At 45.3% G+C, this 13,023-nt stretch overlaps 1 protein-coding gene across 1 annotated transcript in view; it reads left to right on the top strand.

Moving 5' to 3' along the window:
- LOC129344075 (fatty acyl-CoA hydrolase precursor, medium chain-like) overlaps positions 1-12,733 on the top strand; it is a 37,801-nt gene extending 25,068 nt beyond the window's left edge. The window contains exons 8-14 of the mRNA XM_055000567.1: positions 2,013-2,048; positions 5,946-6,086; positions 6,183-6,263; positions 6,656-6,803; positions 8,333-8,464; positions 10,471-10,543; positions 11,388-12,733. Of these exons, the coding sequence (XP_054856542.1) occupies positions 2,013-2,048; positions 5,946-6,086; positions 6,183-6,263; positions 6,656-6,803; positions 8,333-8,464; positions 10,471-10,543; positions 11,388-11,565 (789 nt within the window). The 3' untranslated portion in view covers positions 11,566-12,733. The remainder of the gene's footprint in view (positions 1-2,012; positions 2,049-5,945; positions 6,087-6,182; positions 6,264-6,655; positions 6,804-8,332; positions 8,465-10,470; positions 10,544-11,387) is intronic.
- The last annotated feature ends 290 nt before the right edge of the window (positions 12,734-13,023 follow it).

The following is a 13,023-nucleotide window of genomic DNA, read 5'->3' as shown; positions in this document are numbered from 1 at the left end:
TGTCATTTATTTATTTAATCTAAACTCCACTATTCTCCCCAGTGGAGACCCAGACTGTCTTACATTGTTCTCTCTTTCTCCATTCTGTTGTCACTACAAGCCTGTGAGGTAGGGTAGGCTGAGAGCATGTCACTGGCCCAAGGTCACCCAGCGAGCTTCCACAGCACCACTCGAACCTGGGTCTCCCAGATCCTAGTCTGACGCTCAAACCAGCACACCAGACTGGATCTCATGTGTTTATACAGTTTAATAACCAGTTTTATGGAGGCACAAAAGCACCATTTTTTCCTAAGTTTAAGGAAAAGTAGTAAGGGCATTGTCACACATACAATGAAGGTTATGTAATTGGTCATTCATGTTGCCTCTGGTTTCATAACGGGTTAGTTCGAACGTTGACTGCTTCGTACACTCCTTTCCCAGTATCTGAAGGGCACGCTTGATGTAGACTGCCTACTGTGACTGGAAGGAATGCCAACAGGAAACATTGAATTTTCATTCTGAACTGTCCAATGATTTAGTTCATGTTGTTTTGAATTCAAACTGTGTAGCAGAGTTCAGTTCTCCTCTGAGGTCCAACTCATATTTGACCAGAATGCTGGCACTTAGGAAGATGCTTGGACTTTGCAGCACTGCACAGCTGTGTAGGTGCCTACAGTTTGCCCTGCCAAAGAGCTCTGCAGTTGCTAGCAGCTTACACCAATGAAGAGCTGTGCAGGTGCCTTCTTCTGGCACTGCTGCAGAGCTCTGTTGGAGACTGCAGTTTGCCCTGCCAAAGAGCTCTGCACCTTGCACCAAAGCAGAGCTTTGCAGGTGCCTTCTTCTGGTACTGCTGCAGAGCTCTGTTGGAGCCTGCAGTTTGCAATGCCAGAGAGCTCTGCAGTTGCCTTCAGTTTGCAGTGATGCAGAACTTTATAGGTACCTTCAGCATGCATGTCAACGAAGTTCTCTACTTGGCAATACGGTAGAGCTCTGCAGTTGCCTGCACTTTGTGGTAATCATTGCTGCGTGTTGGGTGTGTGTGTGTGAGAGACTTCAAGACAGGATGCCATTTTGGACTATGTTCCTGGTCTTTACTTGTAAGATGTAGAATTATTAATACAAACTAAATAAACACACTTTGTTATGATGGCTGGAAAATAACACTGTAGCTGTAGCTAGGTAAGGTCAGAGATTTCTGTTAAGAAGTCATTTATTTCCATGGTCGCAGTCCAGAAAAATGTAAAAGAATTAATAAAAACAGATATGGCAGGCTTAGCTAATATGTTATGTCACAGCAAAACCAAATTATTTCTGTAAAGAATCCAAGACTAACATATTTATTTTGACAGAAGTTTTTCATGAACTCTCTCAGATGAATGAAATGCTACCCATGCATATTACATAACTACATAAAGTGGAGTTTGTGTATGTTTTTGTGCGCGTGTGTGTCTGTGTAAACACTGGGGGAAAATAGCTCTGAAATGCAAAAGCACAAGCTGTGACATTTCCATGCCAAACTCAGATTGCAAGATAAAACACAGTGAAACTGTCCCCTTTTTGAGCGAGTTCTAAATTAATAGAATTAACCTTGGAATCACCAGGAGTCTCCCTTTGAAGTTATTTTTTGTTGAATGAAGGTGACTTATTGTTGCAAGCAGCATAGAGTAGAGCTACTGTAGCATAGTAGTCAAGTGGCTGGACTGTGAATCAGCACTCTGGTGGATGGACTGTCACTACTGCCATGAGGTCTGCAGGTGTAAGCCAGTCCTCTCAGCCCCAGCTCCCCAACTGTATTGTGGGGGTAATCATAACACTGACTTCACTGCACTGAGTGTGATACTAATCTGTCCAGAAGGGTGGAATATAGGGATGCTGCTGCTGCTGTTGTTATTAATGGGCAGCCTTGAAAAAGGGAACACGTTTAAGCATTCAAGGGCTCTGCTTAGATCAGAATGCAGCAGGAGAACATGCTTAGCTCTGTGTCCATAAGTGTACAAATGAATCCCCTGTTGCGGTTTCTCTTGCAATTCCAGGAATTTACCACAGTCCGTGTGGAGAAAGATGAAAAAGTAAGTACCTCTTTGCTGACCTGTGGCCTGCCCATGACCTTCCATGGATTGCTTCTCCAGATAACTTTCTCCGAAAGCAATACGAGGAAAAGAACGCTTGAGGAAATGAACTAAGGAAGGACAGGAAAATAATCTCGTGAAAAGGTGCATTCGTTTTTGGGACTGATTTGATGACTGTGGTAGCTGTCAGGCGCAGCTGTGAACTTGGTCAAGAAGCTGGTGAGCTCATTCAGGGAGTCGTCCTGGATGTTCAGATAAGCTGAACAACAGTTTAAGGGGGTTGTATTTCTGTTTAAAGTGATAAGACACGCCATCCATAATAATAATAATAACGTTTGATTTATATACCGCCCTTCAGGACAACTTAATGCCCACTCAGAGCAGCTTACAAAGTATGCCATTATTATCCCCACAACAAACATCCTGTGAGGTGGGTGGGGCTGAGAGAGCTCCTAGAAGCTGTGACTGACCCAAGGTCACTCAGCTGGCTTCAAGTGGAGGAGTGGGGAATCAAACCCGGTTCTCCAGATTAGAGTCCTGCTGCTCTTAACCACTACACCAAACTGGCTCTCTTATCTCCTTTAAGGTTTGCTTGGTGTTTTATTCTGAAAAACAAAAATACAGTCCTTTTTTATCCTTGAAAATCTCTCTGCAGAAGTGGGGAAATGGTAGGAATTCTAAGTTTCAAAGTAGGAAAGGCAAGATGGACAGGGAACAAAGGCTGGTTCCCAGCCCAAGTGTATTTCACTACTTCAGAGTGAGGATTCTACTAAGGCATGAATTTTAAATATGTCACTACGACAAAGGTGAAGAGATTAGAAATGAAGTCATTCTTGGTCTGGCAGAAATGATTAGCTGTCCAGATGAACCCTTCTGAGTTGGTCTTTTTTGGTGACCTTAGTGACTGTTTTCAGGAACCTCTCCGCACACTTTCCTGTGTGTTAGTCGGAGGTGTATGATCTTCAATCTACGGGTTGTGGGACTACAAGTGCCAACCTTCAGCTGGGTTCTGGAATTCTCCCAGAATTACAGGTGATCCTCAGGCTACAGAGATCAGTTCCTCTGGAGAACAGCAGCTTTAGAGGCTCAGCTCTATGGTGTCACATTTCTGCTGAGGCTTTTTGGAAGGACCTGCTCCTAGTGCGCATGTGTTGGGAACAAGGGTGCCATACTGCTTCCCTCTCTGCACACATGCTCAGAAAAGCAGTCGATTGGTAAAACAAGGTCACTCACCAGTGGAGCAGACTTTTATTTCATGGCTCTGACCCTTGGCTTGTTCCTCACTATGGTACACCTCCTGGCTTGTGTTCCCTGTCCCCTACTTGCTTCATCTGCTGTCCATGTGCCTAACCTGGACAACAGCAAAGACCTAATTCTGGCTCTTCCTTTTCATGACACATGACTTCCTTTTGCTTTTTTGCAGCTCTGTGGGTTCCAGATCTATGCACACAGAAAACCACTTGGGATGGGTGACCTGGGTGGATGGGTCTTTGTATACAACCCATGTCTGCTGTCATATTGGGGGGCTTGGAAGGTCTTCTGTTGGAGGTCAACTTGGATAAAGACTTTGTGTCGGCTCCCCTTCTCTGCAGCCCGAAGCTTGGCTCTCCTGCTTGAGCCACCTGTTTGTTCTGCAGGTCACATGTCTTTGTGGTATGCTGTGCTCTTGGTTGGATAAGGGATGAGAAAGCTAGACGTGCCTTTGGACAGGCCACTTGCCTGAACAAACTGCAATTCCGCCCATCTTCCCGAGTCTATGCAACAGACTTTTTAAGGGCAACAGACTTTTAAAGAACAATATTTGTTTGCTTGCCTACTTAATTTATATCCTGCTTTTCTCCTGTACGAGCACTTTGGGCCAGTGCCCTGCCCAAAGACATGTCTGGCTTTCTCCTCCCTTATCTTATCCAAACAAGAGTACAGTACGCCAGAAAGACTTGTGACCTGCAGAACAGAGAGGTGGCTCAGGCAGGAGAGCCACACTCACAGTACTCTCCCCTTCCCCATTTTAACCTGCTGTCACGGGCTGGGCCAGCCCAAGCAGGGTGGTTCAAGTCCAAACCTTAAGGCCAAAGTCAAAGGGGAGTTCCAAGAGCAAAAGCCAAGTCAAACCAGTGGTCAGAGCACGAGATAAAGCCAGGAGTGAGTCCAGAGTCCAAAAGCAAGGTCAGGCACAGTCCAAGGTCAGTCACCGATAGTGTCAGGTCCAAAAGCAGGCACGGGCAAGGTTCACAAAACACAGAGTGGTTGCAGGCAGTAGACACGTTGCTTCCACGCCCAGCAGTTCCTCCAGACTGGCTCTTATAGTCAGGCGTGGTTTTCAGCCAGCTGCTGGGGCTCTATCCTGCCACTGCTCATCATCACTCTCCAGCAGCTGGCATTGGCTCAAGAGGCAAGCACTGCGCCATCTCTCCTGCAGTTCCAGTCTCTGGCGCTGCCTGCGGCGTTCCTTGGGCGTGGGTGAACCTGGCGGGGGGTGGGGTGGGGTGGAGGCTCTTGGCTGCGCTGCACCTGTAGAAGTCCCTGGCTGAGCTTCCTCTGTAGTATTGGAGCTAGAGAGTGCTGGTGCCTCAGCTGCTGGCTGTAAGCTCTGATCAGCCAGCAGCTGTTGCTCCTGATTGCTGGCTTCTGCTGAATCAGGGCTAGGGCTGGCTACACAGGGCTCCTCTTCTCCTGAGGAGTCCTGGCTGGCTACACGAGGCTCCTCTCCTCCAGAGGAGACCTCACTCTCAGACTGGGCCATGATACCTGCCCTAGGAGGTAGGGTAGGCTGAAAGAGGAAGTGGCGGGGCCAAGATCACCCAGCATGCTTCTGTAGCAGAGCGGGGATTCAAACCTGGGATTGATCCTGGAACTAGAGTGAATGAAATTAAATTGCCGCACACTTGGTTGAAAGACGTTCCTTCTCTCTAGAGTTGCCAATTGTCCTGGAGGAAAATGTCCTGTCCCTTTAACAGAGGTATAGGGTGTAACTTTACCTCTGATATTGACAGATTAGTTTTTTTGTTCTCTGATACTGATTCGTCACTAGCAGAGTATCCCTGTTTGCCTTAGCTGCAAAAAAGATTAGGGCCAAGATTGTTTCCTCAGAAAACTAACTTTTTTCATAACTATCTGGTATTTATTAAGGTTCCATTTTAATTGTATTTTATTTTTGTTATTTTAATAACTGTATTTTATGCTTGTGCGATAAATTTCTGTTTTTACTGTTCTAAACTCTGTATTGTGATGGCCTTTGGCCATATATAATTAAACCTACTACTATTAACAGAGGTGTAATATGTGGAAATGGGCAGTTGAAGTTTTTCATGGCTGGAGATAAATAACATTGCCTGGGTAAATAACATCCTATTATAAATAACAGAGATTTTAGTATTAGGACAAATTTGATTTTATCAATCTTATTTATTCCTTCCGGCTGCAGAGAGGCTGGTAGGGCAATTCCTTCAGCTACTGAGAGTCAAGCTACAAGTGACACCTGTCACAGGTTGGACACTTGTCAGCTTCCCTCAAGTTATGATGGGAAATGTAGGCATCCTGGTCTTGCAGCTGTAATGGAGAGCCAAGCTGTAAAACCAGGACGCCTACATTTCCCATCAAAACTTGAGGGAAGCTGACAAGTGTCCAACCTGTGAAAGGCGTCACTTGTAGCTTGGCTCTGATATTCCAATCTTCTGGCCACCCCACTGGACTTGGTGGCTGGGATTGTGTTGGGACATTGGGGGCTAAGTGTGGTGAATCTGGGTCACTTTTTGCTTCGCTTACATTTTCTGGGCCAGCTGTTCTGACATAAAGTAGACTCTGGAGAAATGGTATTTAAAAAAACCTTGCAAATTAATAAATACCAGCTTGGATGGTACTTCAACATTTTTAACATTTCCCCCTTTTCTATTCCAGCATGTTGTGTTTTTCCCTGCAGTTGTTGATGGTGTGTTTTTACCCAGGCCGCCCAAGGAGCTCCTAGCAGAGAAAAAAATCAATAATGTACCCTACATTACTGGGGTCAATAACCATGAGTACGGATGGGTTATTCTGAATGTAAGACATTTATTTTGTTTTTAATGCACACTTTAAGCCTTTTGAGAAACACCCTATGCTTCTTCCACTGTTCACATCCCAAATCCACTCTTTTAGGTGCTCCAGTTTCCAGATTTCAGAAGAGGCCTAGACAGAGCAACAGTAGATTCTGTGATTCTCGGCTCAGAACAATTCACGGTGAGAAAGGAATTCTCAGGTTCATTTTACATGGTACCCATCCCTGACTTCATCCTGGCCCCAAATGAACTTTGTTTTAAAAAAATATTTAGAGGAGAAAGGGGTGGGAGAAATAGACGGCAGTGCAGCGGGAGGGACTGCTCAAGATCTGTTATGCTGAGTGTAAAAGGAGGTGTCCCTCCTCCCCCCAAAATCTGAGTTCTAAAGCATTGGCTGCCACCTGGGACACCCACGTGAAGGGGGCACAGGGAAAGAAATGCCGGGCTTTTCAGCAGAAAGGGATGCTAAGGTCCATTGTTCACCTATACTGACTGTGAGCCGTAGAGGAAGCAATCCTCCCGAGATAATAGGAAACTAGAGACGTTCCCTGATTTTTCATTTGCCCTTGACAGAATGTTGCCCCCGAACATGCTCACATCATTCTCGATGAATATCTAAAGGATTCGGAGGACCCCATACAACTGCGGGACCGACTTCTCGATTTTTTTGGAGATATCGTCTTTGTTGTTCCTAGCATTCAAACAGCGAGATTCCACAGAGGTGAGATTCTGCTACAACAGATTGGATTGGAAATGGTCCTCATGAGATCTGCAAGATAATAGTGGTAGAAAGACTGGCTCATAGATACCCCCGCTATTAAATATTGAGCCTTGAGCTCAAGTGATTTCAGCCAGGCAGTGATTTCAGCTCATGAGAGCAACTTTATTGCAAGAGAACTGAGATGTGGCTCCCGAAAGAGCCAGATCTATACACCTCAAACTACACCCCCTTTCAGTAACCCCCCAATAAGAGCACATGCACTAGGATCCTTCATTTGCATGCCCTGAACAAAAGGTAACATGTTTACAAGGCAGCAATTGGCTCATATCCCGGAGGAACGATTGGCTGTTGCTAACCCCAATTCCCAATAGGATTGGATACCTGAGGAGCCCTGTTTTACTCGAAGCTAGCCCAATACATAACACCCACCACCCGCCAAGATGAGTCCCTGAAGTCCAACTGTTCAGCAAGGAATATGCCCTTCAAGCAACAGTCGCTAGTGAGAGAAGTGGGATCCAATGCAAAGTCCATTGCAAAATTGCCCATTTCCTGATAAAGTCAAGCTTGTTGGGTCACCTGTGTCCAGTCACTCACTCTCATCCTAACTTCCTTACAGAATTGTTGAGAGGGTAAAATGGAGGTGGGGGAACAATATTGTAAGCTCCCTTGGATCCTCACTGGGAGAAAAGTGAGGCGTAAATATCTAAATAAATAAAGACAAGATCAGAAGTGAGACAGAGGCTATTTGTGTTGGAGTCCAAAAACGGAGTTCAAAGGCTAGGAGATAGGGAAACTGATGGGTAAGATGGCTGATGAACAAGAATGTTGAGATCACATTCAACAGCGGGGCTGTAGTCAACAAGGAGCAAGATAGGCCAGGCAGGCTGAATTAGAAGTTCAGGGGAAGAAACAACACAGGACGGCAACCGAGAGCTGCTGAGGGGAGCAAAGTCCTGTTGAAGGAATTTTGAAGGTTGAGAAGTTGTTTGTTTCTTTGTTTATTAAAACATTTATAACCCACCTTTCCACATGGTTCAAGGTGGCTTACAGTAGTTTAAAAAATTTCCAGTTAAAACCAAAATAAAACAATAGCTCCCAAGTATTTCCCTCAGTGAGATGGGGCTGAGGGTGGGGCCTGGTAGTGACACAATTTGGAAAGCAGAAGGTCACCGTGGCAGTCTTCAGGCGATGGGAGATGCCGAGACCTCCAAAGGAGAGGGCAGAGGCAGTGGCAGGGTCAGATGGGGAGACCCAGGTTTTGGGAAGTGCAAGTATTTAAGTATTTTGAGAATCTGATGCCTCTCCAGAGACCTGCCTGAGGTATCTAAAGTAAAAAAAATAACGTAAGACTATCAACCTAAAATAAAGTAACCTGAGGGGAAAGGTTACAGAGGGGGTTTGCTCTTTGGGTGAGGAACAAGAAGTTCCAAAAAGGAAGTGGTGAAGGGGGAGGCAGTGAATGGGAATCAGCCCGTGCCTTGTTTGGGTACAATCCAGCTGCCATGATGAAATCTTCCTCCCTCCCTCAGATGCCGGATACCCAACCTATGTGTATGAATTCCAGCATCGTCCAAGTTGGTACGAAGCTCTTAAGCCGGACTTTGTGAAAGCAGATCATGGTGATGAAATTGGCTTTGTCTTCGGAAAGCCCTTCTTGGAAGGTGAGTTAGCATGATGTATTATTATAATTTTTATTATTTATTAAATTTATAGTCCACCCCCCCTACAAATGGGCTCAGGACGGATTACAACATACAAATAAAAACAAATAAGTTACAATAAAAAGCAATAAAATCACAGGTTCATACTCCAAATTCAGTGGCATAAAACAGGCTTTACGATCTCACTTCTAATGCCCCAAGACGGGATTCTATTCATCCTTCCTCGCAACCCATAAAAAGGAGGGGAGGGGTGGAGATGTGAGACTGATGTTCCAAATCAGAACTCATACATGGGGGAGGGGGGCAATTGGTTGTATGGCCCCCTGCTAATAGGAGACTGGCAGGAAGGCTAATTCAATAGATATTAGTGCTGACCTCAACCATACACCTGGTGGAAAATCTCTGTCTTGCAGGCCCACCAAAAAGACACAAGGGCTGCTTCCACACACGTTGGATAATCCACTTTCAACACTCTTTAGTGAACATTTGAAACTGACTTTCCATGTGTGGAACAAAAAATCCACTTCAAAAGGATTGCGAAAGTGCATTGAAAGTGCATTATTCAACGTGTGTGGAAATGGCCCAGGTCTTGGCAGGCCTGAGTATCCTCTGACAGAGAGTTCCACCAGGTTGGGGCCAGGACTGAAAATGCCCTGGCCCTGGTCGAGGCCAGTCAAGCCTCCCTGGGGTCCAAGATCACCAGTAGATTTTTTTAGTGATTAGAGCTTATAGGCTGGGAGGACCTGCGGTTGAATCAAACCTCCGCCCTGCCATGACGCTCACTAGATGTCCTCAGGCCAGTCACTCTCTCTCTCAGCCTAAGTTGGTTTTGAGGATAAACATAAGAATGATGGCCATTTCTGCCACCTTGCAGAAGGGCAGGATAAACTCCAGTAGACAGCAAGCTTCCCAAATCCACTGTTGTAGGTGCTTCAGTTTCCAGATCTTACAAGGGGCCTGGACAGAAAATACTGTGATTTGCAGCTCAGAACAATTCACAGTGAAGGAATAAAAGAATGAAACATTTTAATACATATTTATATTATACATGGTGTATGCAGCACAGGGATAAAATTGGCTTATAGGCATAAAAATTCTGCTCAATGGTGGCAATTTGGGTTTTTGCTTTCTCATCCTGAAAGTTCTGTGGTCACATACATGCAGATTTCTGACCCCCACCTATGATGCTATTGGGTAGTAGGCCTCCCCCCTTCCCCACAGCATTGTGGTGCTTCTCTGTACTTCCCAGATTTCCTGTGTTCTTCCTGCAATCTTTCTCAAATCTCATGATTCTATGAAACCCGCATTGCTGCGATTATTTGAGAAAGAACGTAACAAAGCCAGGGTGGCTTCCAAATGGGTAGGACAGTCTGGATCTTCCTGCTCAGTTTGGCGCCATTTTCTCTACACCCATCCCCTGCAGTGACCGTTCATTATACCTCTGGAGGGCTTTTTGGCTTGATGTTTTAATCTGCAACTGACATATCACGTTCACTATAGATGTATCAAAGTTAACAATCTGTCTTTTCTGTTCTTTGACTTCCTAGCTTTCATTAAAAAGAAAAGAACAGTAAACCCCCAGCCCTTTTTGCTGGTATTATGATTGCCCATCCTCTCATGCTGGTACAGATGAAGAGATTATAGGAGGTCCCCTGGAAGAAATTCAAAATCAATTTTCTGCCATCTTTTAAGAAAGGAATTACAGAAAGCCCTTTGATTTCAGTGGGCTTAGATGATTGTAACTCTGTTTAAGATTACACTATAAAAAACAGATAATGGGATATTATTCCCTATGACTGTATACAGATAGTATTCTAGGTAACATGTTAATTTTAGAAATGCTCCCCATCTTGGTGAGTAGATCCATCTGGCCTGTCCTTCAAAGCAATTTCCGTTTCAGCTCTCACAATCACCATTTTGATTGCTTGTGCAATGACTTCATTGAAAAACCAGGCATAAATCTTCTAACTTTTGCTGATGTTATTGTTTTATGCCTTGCTTTGCAGATAATGCTAACGAAGAAGAGAGAAACCTGAGCAAAATAATCATGAAATACTGGGCTAACTTTGCTCGCACTGGGTAAGAACATTGTTATGGTGTAAAGCAAGGCAATGTAAAGTGGGGAAAAAAGGTCAGCCATAATGGGTGCGGACGTTTATTCATGCAATGGAATATGCAGCAGGCAGATCGAAACTTCTGGACTGGCCTCCTGCCCTTTTCTCATCATCCTTCCATTTGCATCACTTTGGGTTCCACCCCAAGCCACAGATCTTAGCCTCTCCAATGGAATGGGAGTCCTACCTTTTTCTTTGGGGTGCATTTGGAAAGCAGAGCAACATTCCAGGAGGCCCTGAGGCTGAGTGGCAGAACATCTGCCTGGCATCTGCTCAGAGGGTCCCCGGTTCAATCCCCGTCATGTCCAGTTAAAAGAATCAAGTGGTGGGTGATGTGAAAACTTCATCCTGAGACCCTGCAGAGCCTCTGCCAGTCTGAGAAGACAAGACTGACCTTGATGGATGGAGGGTCTGATTCAGTATCAGGCAGATCCACGTTTTCATGCTTGTCTTCCTCAACGGAGCTCATAAGTGGTCCAGTTACTGGCATTTTCAAAAGCACTTTGCATAGCAAATTTCAGCTCCTGGGTAGGAATCAGCTATGGTGAAAAGAGATACCACAGTTGTAAAGCAGCAGGGCCTGCCATTCAGCAGGCGTCTAAAACAAATCATTCTGCAAGTTGGAGGCATTGCATCTGCTTTGCAAAGTGCGAAGCTGGGAGAAAGCTGGGCTCAAGCCCCCTGTGAAGAATCCACTGTCATTTATTTTTTATTTTACGGCAGCCCTTGCTTCTTTCCCCCCAGAGTGCAGCTTTAAAGACCAAGATGAATTAAAGAGCAAACTAATTCTCCATTTTGAATGCTTCTAGGAACCCTAATGGAGATGGCCTGACAGCGTGGCCCAAGTACGACCAGAAAGAACAATATCTGGAAATCGGCTTGAAGCAAAAGGTGTCAAAGAAGCTGAAAGAGAAGCAAGTTGCCTTCTGGACCAAGACCTTGCCTGAAAAAATAGCTGAAAGCAGAAGAGCACGCACAGAGTTATAAGCCCTCCGTGGTGTCGAGAGGCCACTTTGCCACTAAATTAGGTTGTTTGTTGTTTCAGAGAACTTTTATCTTGGGTTGCAATGTTGGTCAATCGATCATCAAATATTGTTAGCTGTTCACAGAAACATAGAAACATAGAGCCAGATGGGAACCCAAGGGTCATCTAGTCCAGCCACCTGCACAACACAGGAAATTCACAGCTATCCCCCTTCACTTCCCTTAGTGACCCCTGCTGTATGCCCAGAGGAAAGCAAAAAACCTCCAGGATCCCTGGCCAATCTGGCCTGGAGGAGAATTCCTTGCTGACCCCAAAGTGGTGATAGGCATTACCCAGGGCATAGAAGGGCCATGAGAGCCAAGTACCGGCTCATCCCTTCATGCCCTCCCTCTCCACATCTTGGAACATTCCTATTAAGTCAGAGAATCATCATAGCTGTCAGATGACCATCTGGCCTCTTCTTAAATACCTCCTAGGAAGGAGAGCCCACCGCCTCCCAGGAAGCCTCTTCCACTGAGCAATAGCTCAACCGTTACCTTGGAGGACCCCACTGTCCAATTTACTATAATCCAAGTTCTCTCCTGCCCTCTCTACCAAATAAGGCGCCACAGAGCAGGACAGGGAAGTTTTTCAAAAACTGTCTTTTCTTCCGTTCTTGGCCTTCCAAGGAGCCCGCAGGTCTCAATTAATGTCAGGTAACTGCTGCTTTTTATGTTGTCAAAGGGAGCTTGCAGTGCTTCTCTCTCTCAGCACCCCTCTCTGAGGTCAGAAATCTTTCTGGCCTTATATGGAGCTTCTTAAGGCAGTGGCTGTTTTATAGCTATGATGTGTGGTTTATAGGTTTGGTTTGGCTTAAGAAGATAGCCTAGTCTTATGCCTTGCTTCCATGTGGATTCCTCTTCATATCTTGGAAAAGGGGGCCCTCCGCTGTAGAACACGTTCCTCTGGAGTTAGGTGCCTTCTGCTCATTGGAAGATGCTGGCTGCACATTAGCTGAAGCACCTTGCACCATAGGGACTGGACTCCACATCAGAAGAACATGCTCTGCCACAGACTGAGAAGGTCACCAACGGCAGCAAAGTAGAATATTTAAGCCAACGTTTCTACCTTTCTAGTTTATTCTTCAGGTTCCAAAGTAAAAGCCAAGAACAACAGTTCGCTCTCCTTGAATACAGCATTCATATACATTCCTGTTCTCATAACACTGCTCTAAATTGTTTCAGAAGGTTTAACTGACTCAAGAGCTGGGAAAAGGTACAAGAAAGGAAAATTCAAAACAATCAAGGGATTGGAACACCTGCCAGATGAAGAAAGGGTATTTGGAACAGCTGCATACCTGGTGTACACGGGGGAAGAGGGGGTTGCACGAAGTCCTGTTGGGCATATAACAACAACAACAACATTCCATTTATATACCGCCCTTCAGGACGACTTAATATCCACTCAGAGCAGTTTACAAA

The sequence above is a fragment of the Eublepharis macularius genome, chromosome 16, assembly GCF_028583425.1.
Source record: "Eublepharis macularius isolate TG4126 chromosome 16, MPM_Emac_v1.0, whole genome shotgun sequence".
NCBI classification, from domain to species: Eukaryota; Metazoa; Chordata; class Lepidosauria; order Squamata; family Eublepharidae; genus Eublepharis; species Eublepharis macularius.
The sequence above is the reverse complement of the archived record's forward strand: the minus strand, read 5'-3'. Positions and strand labels throughout refer to the sequence as shown.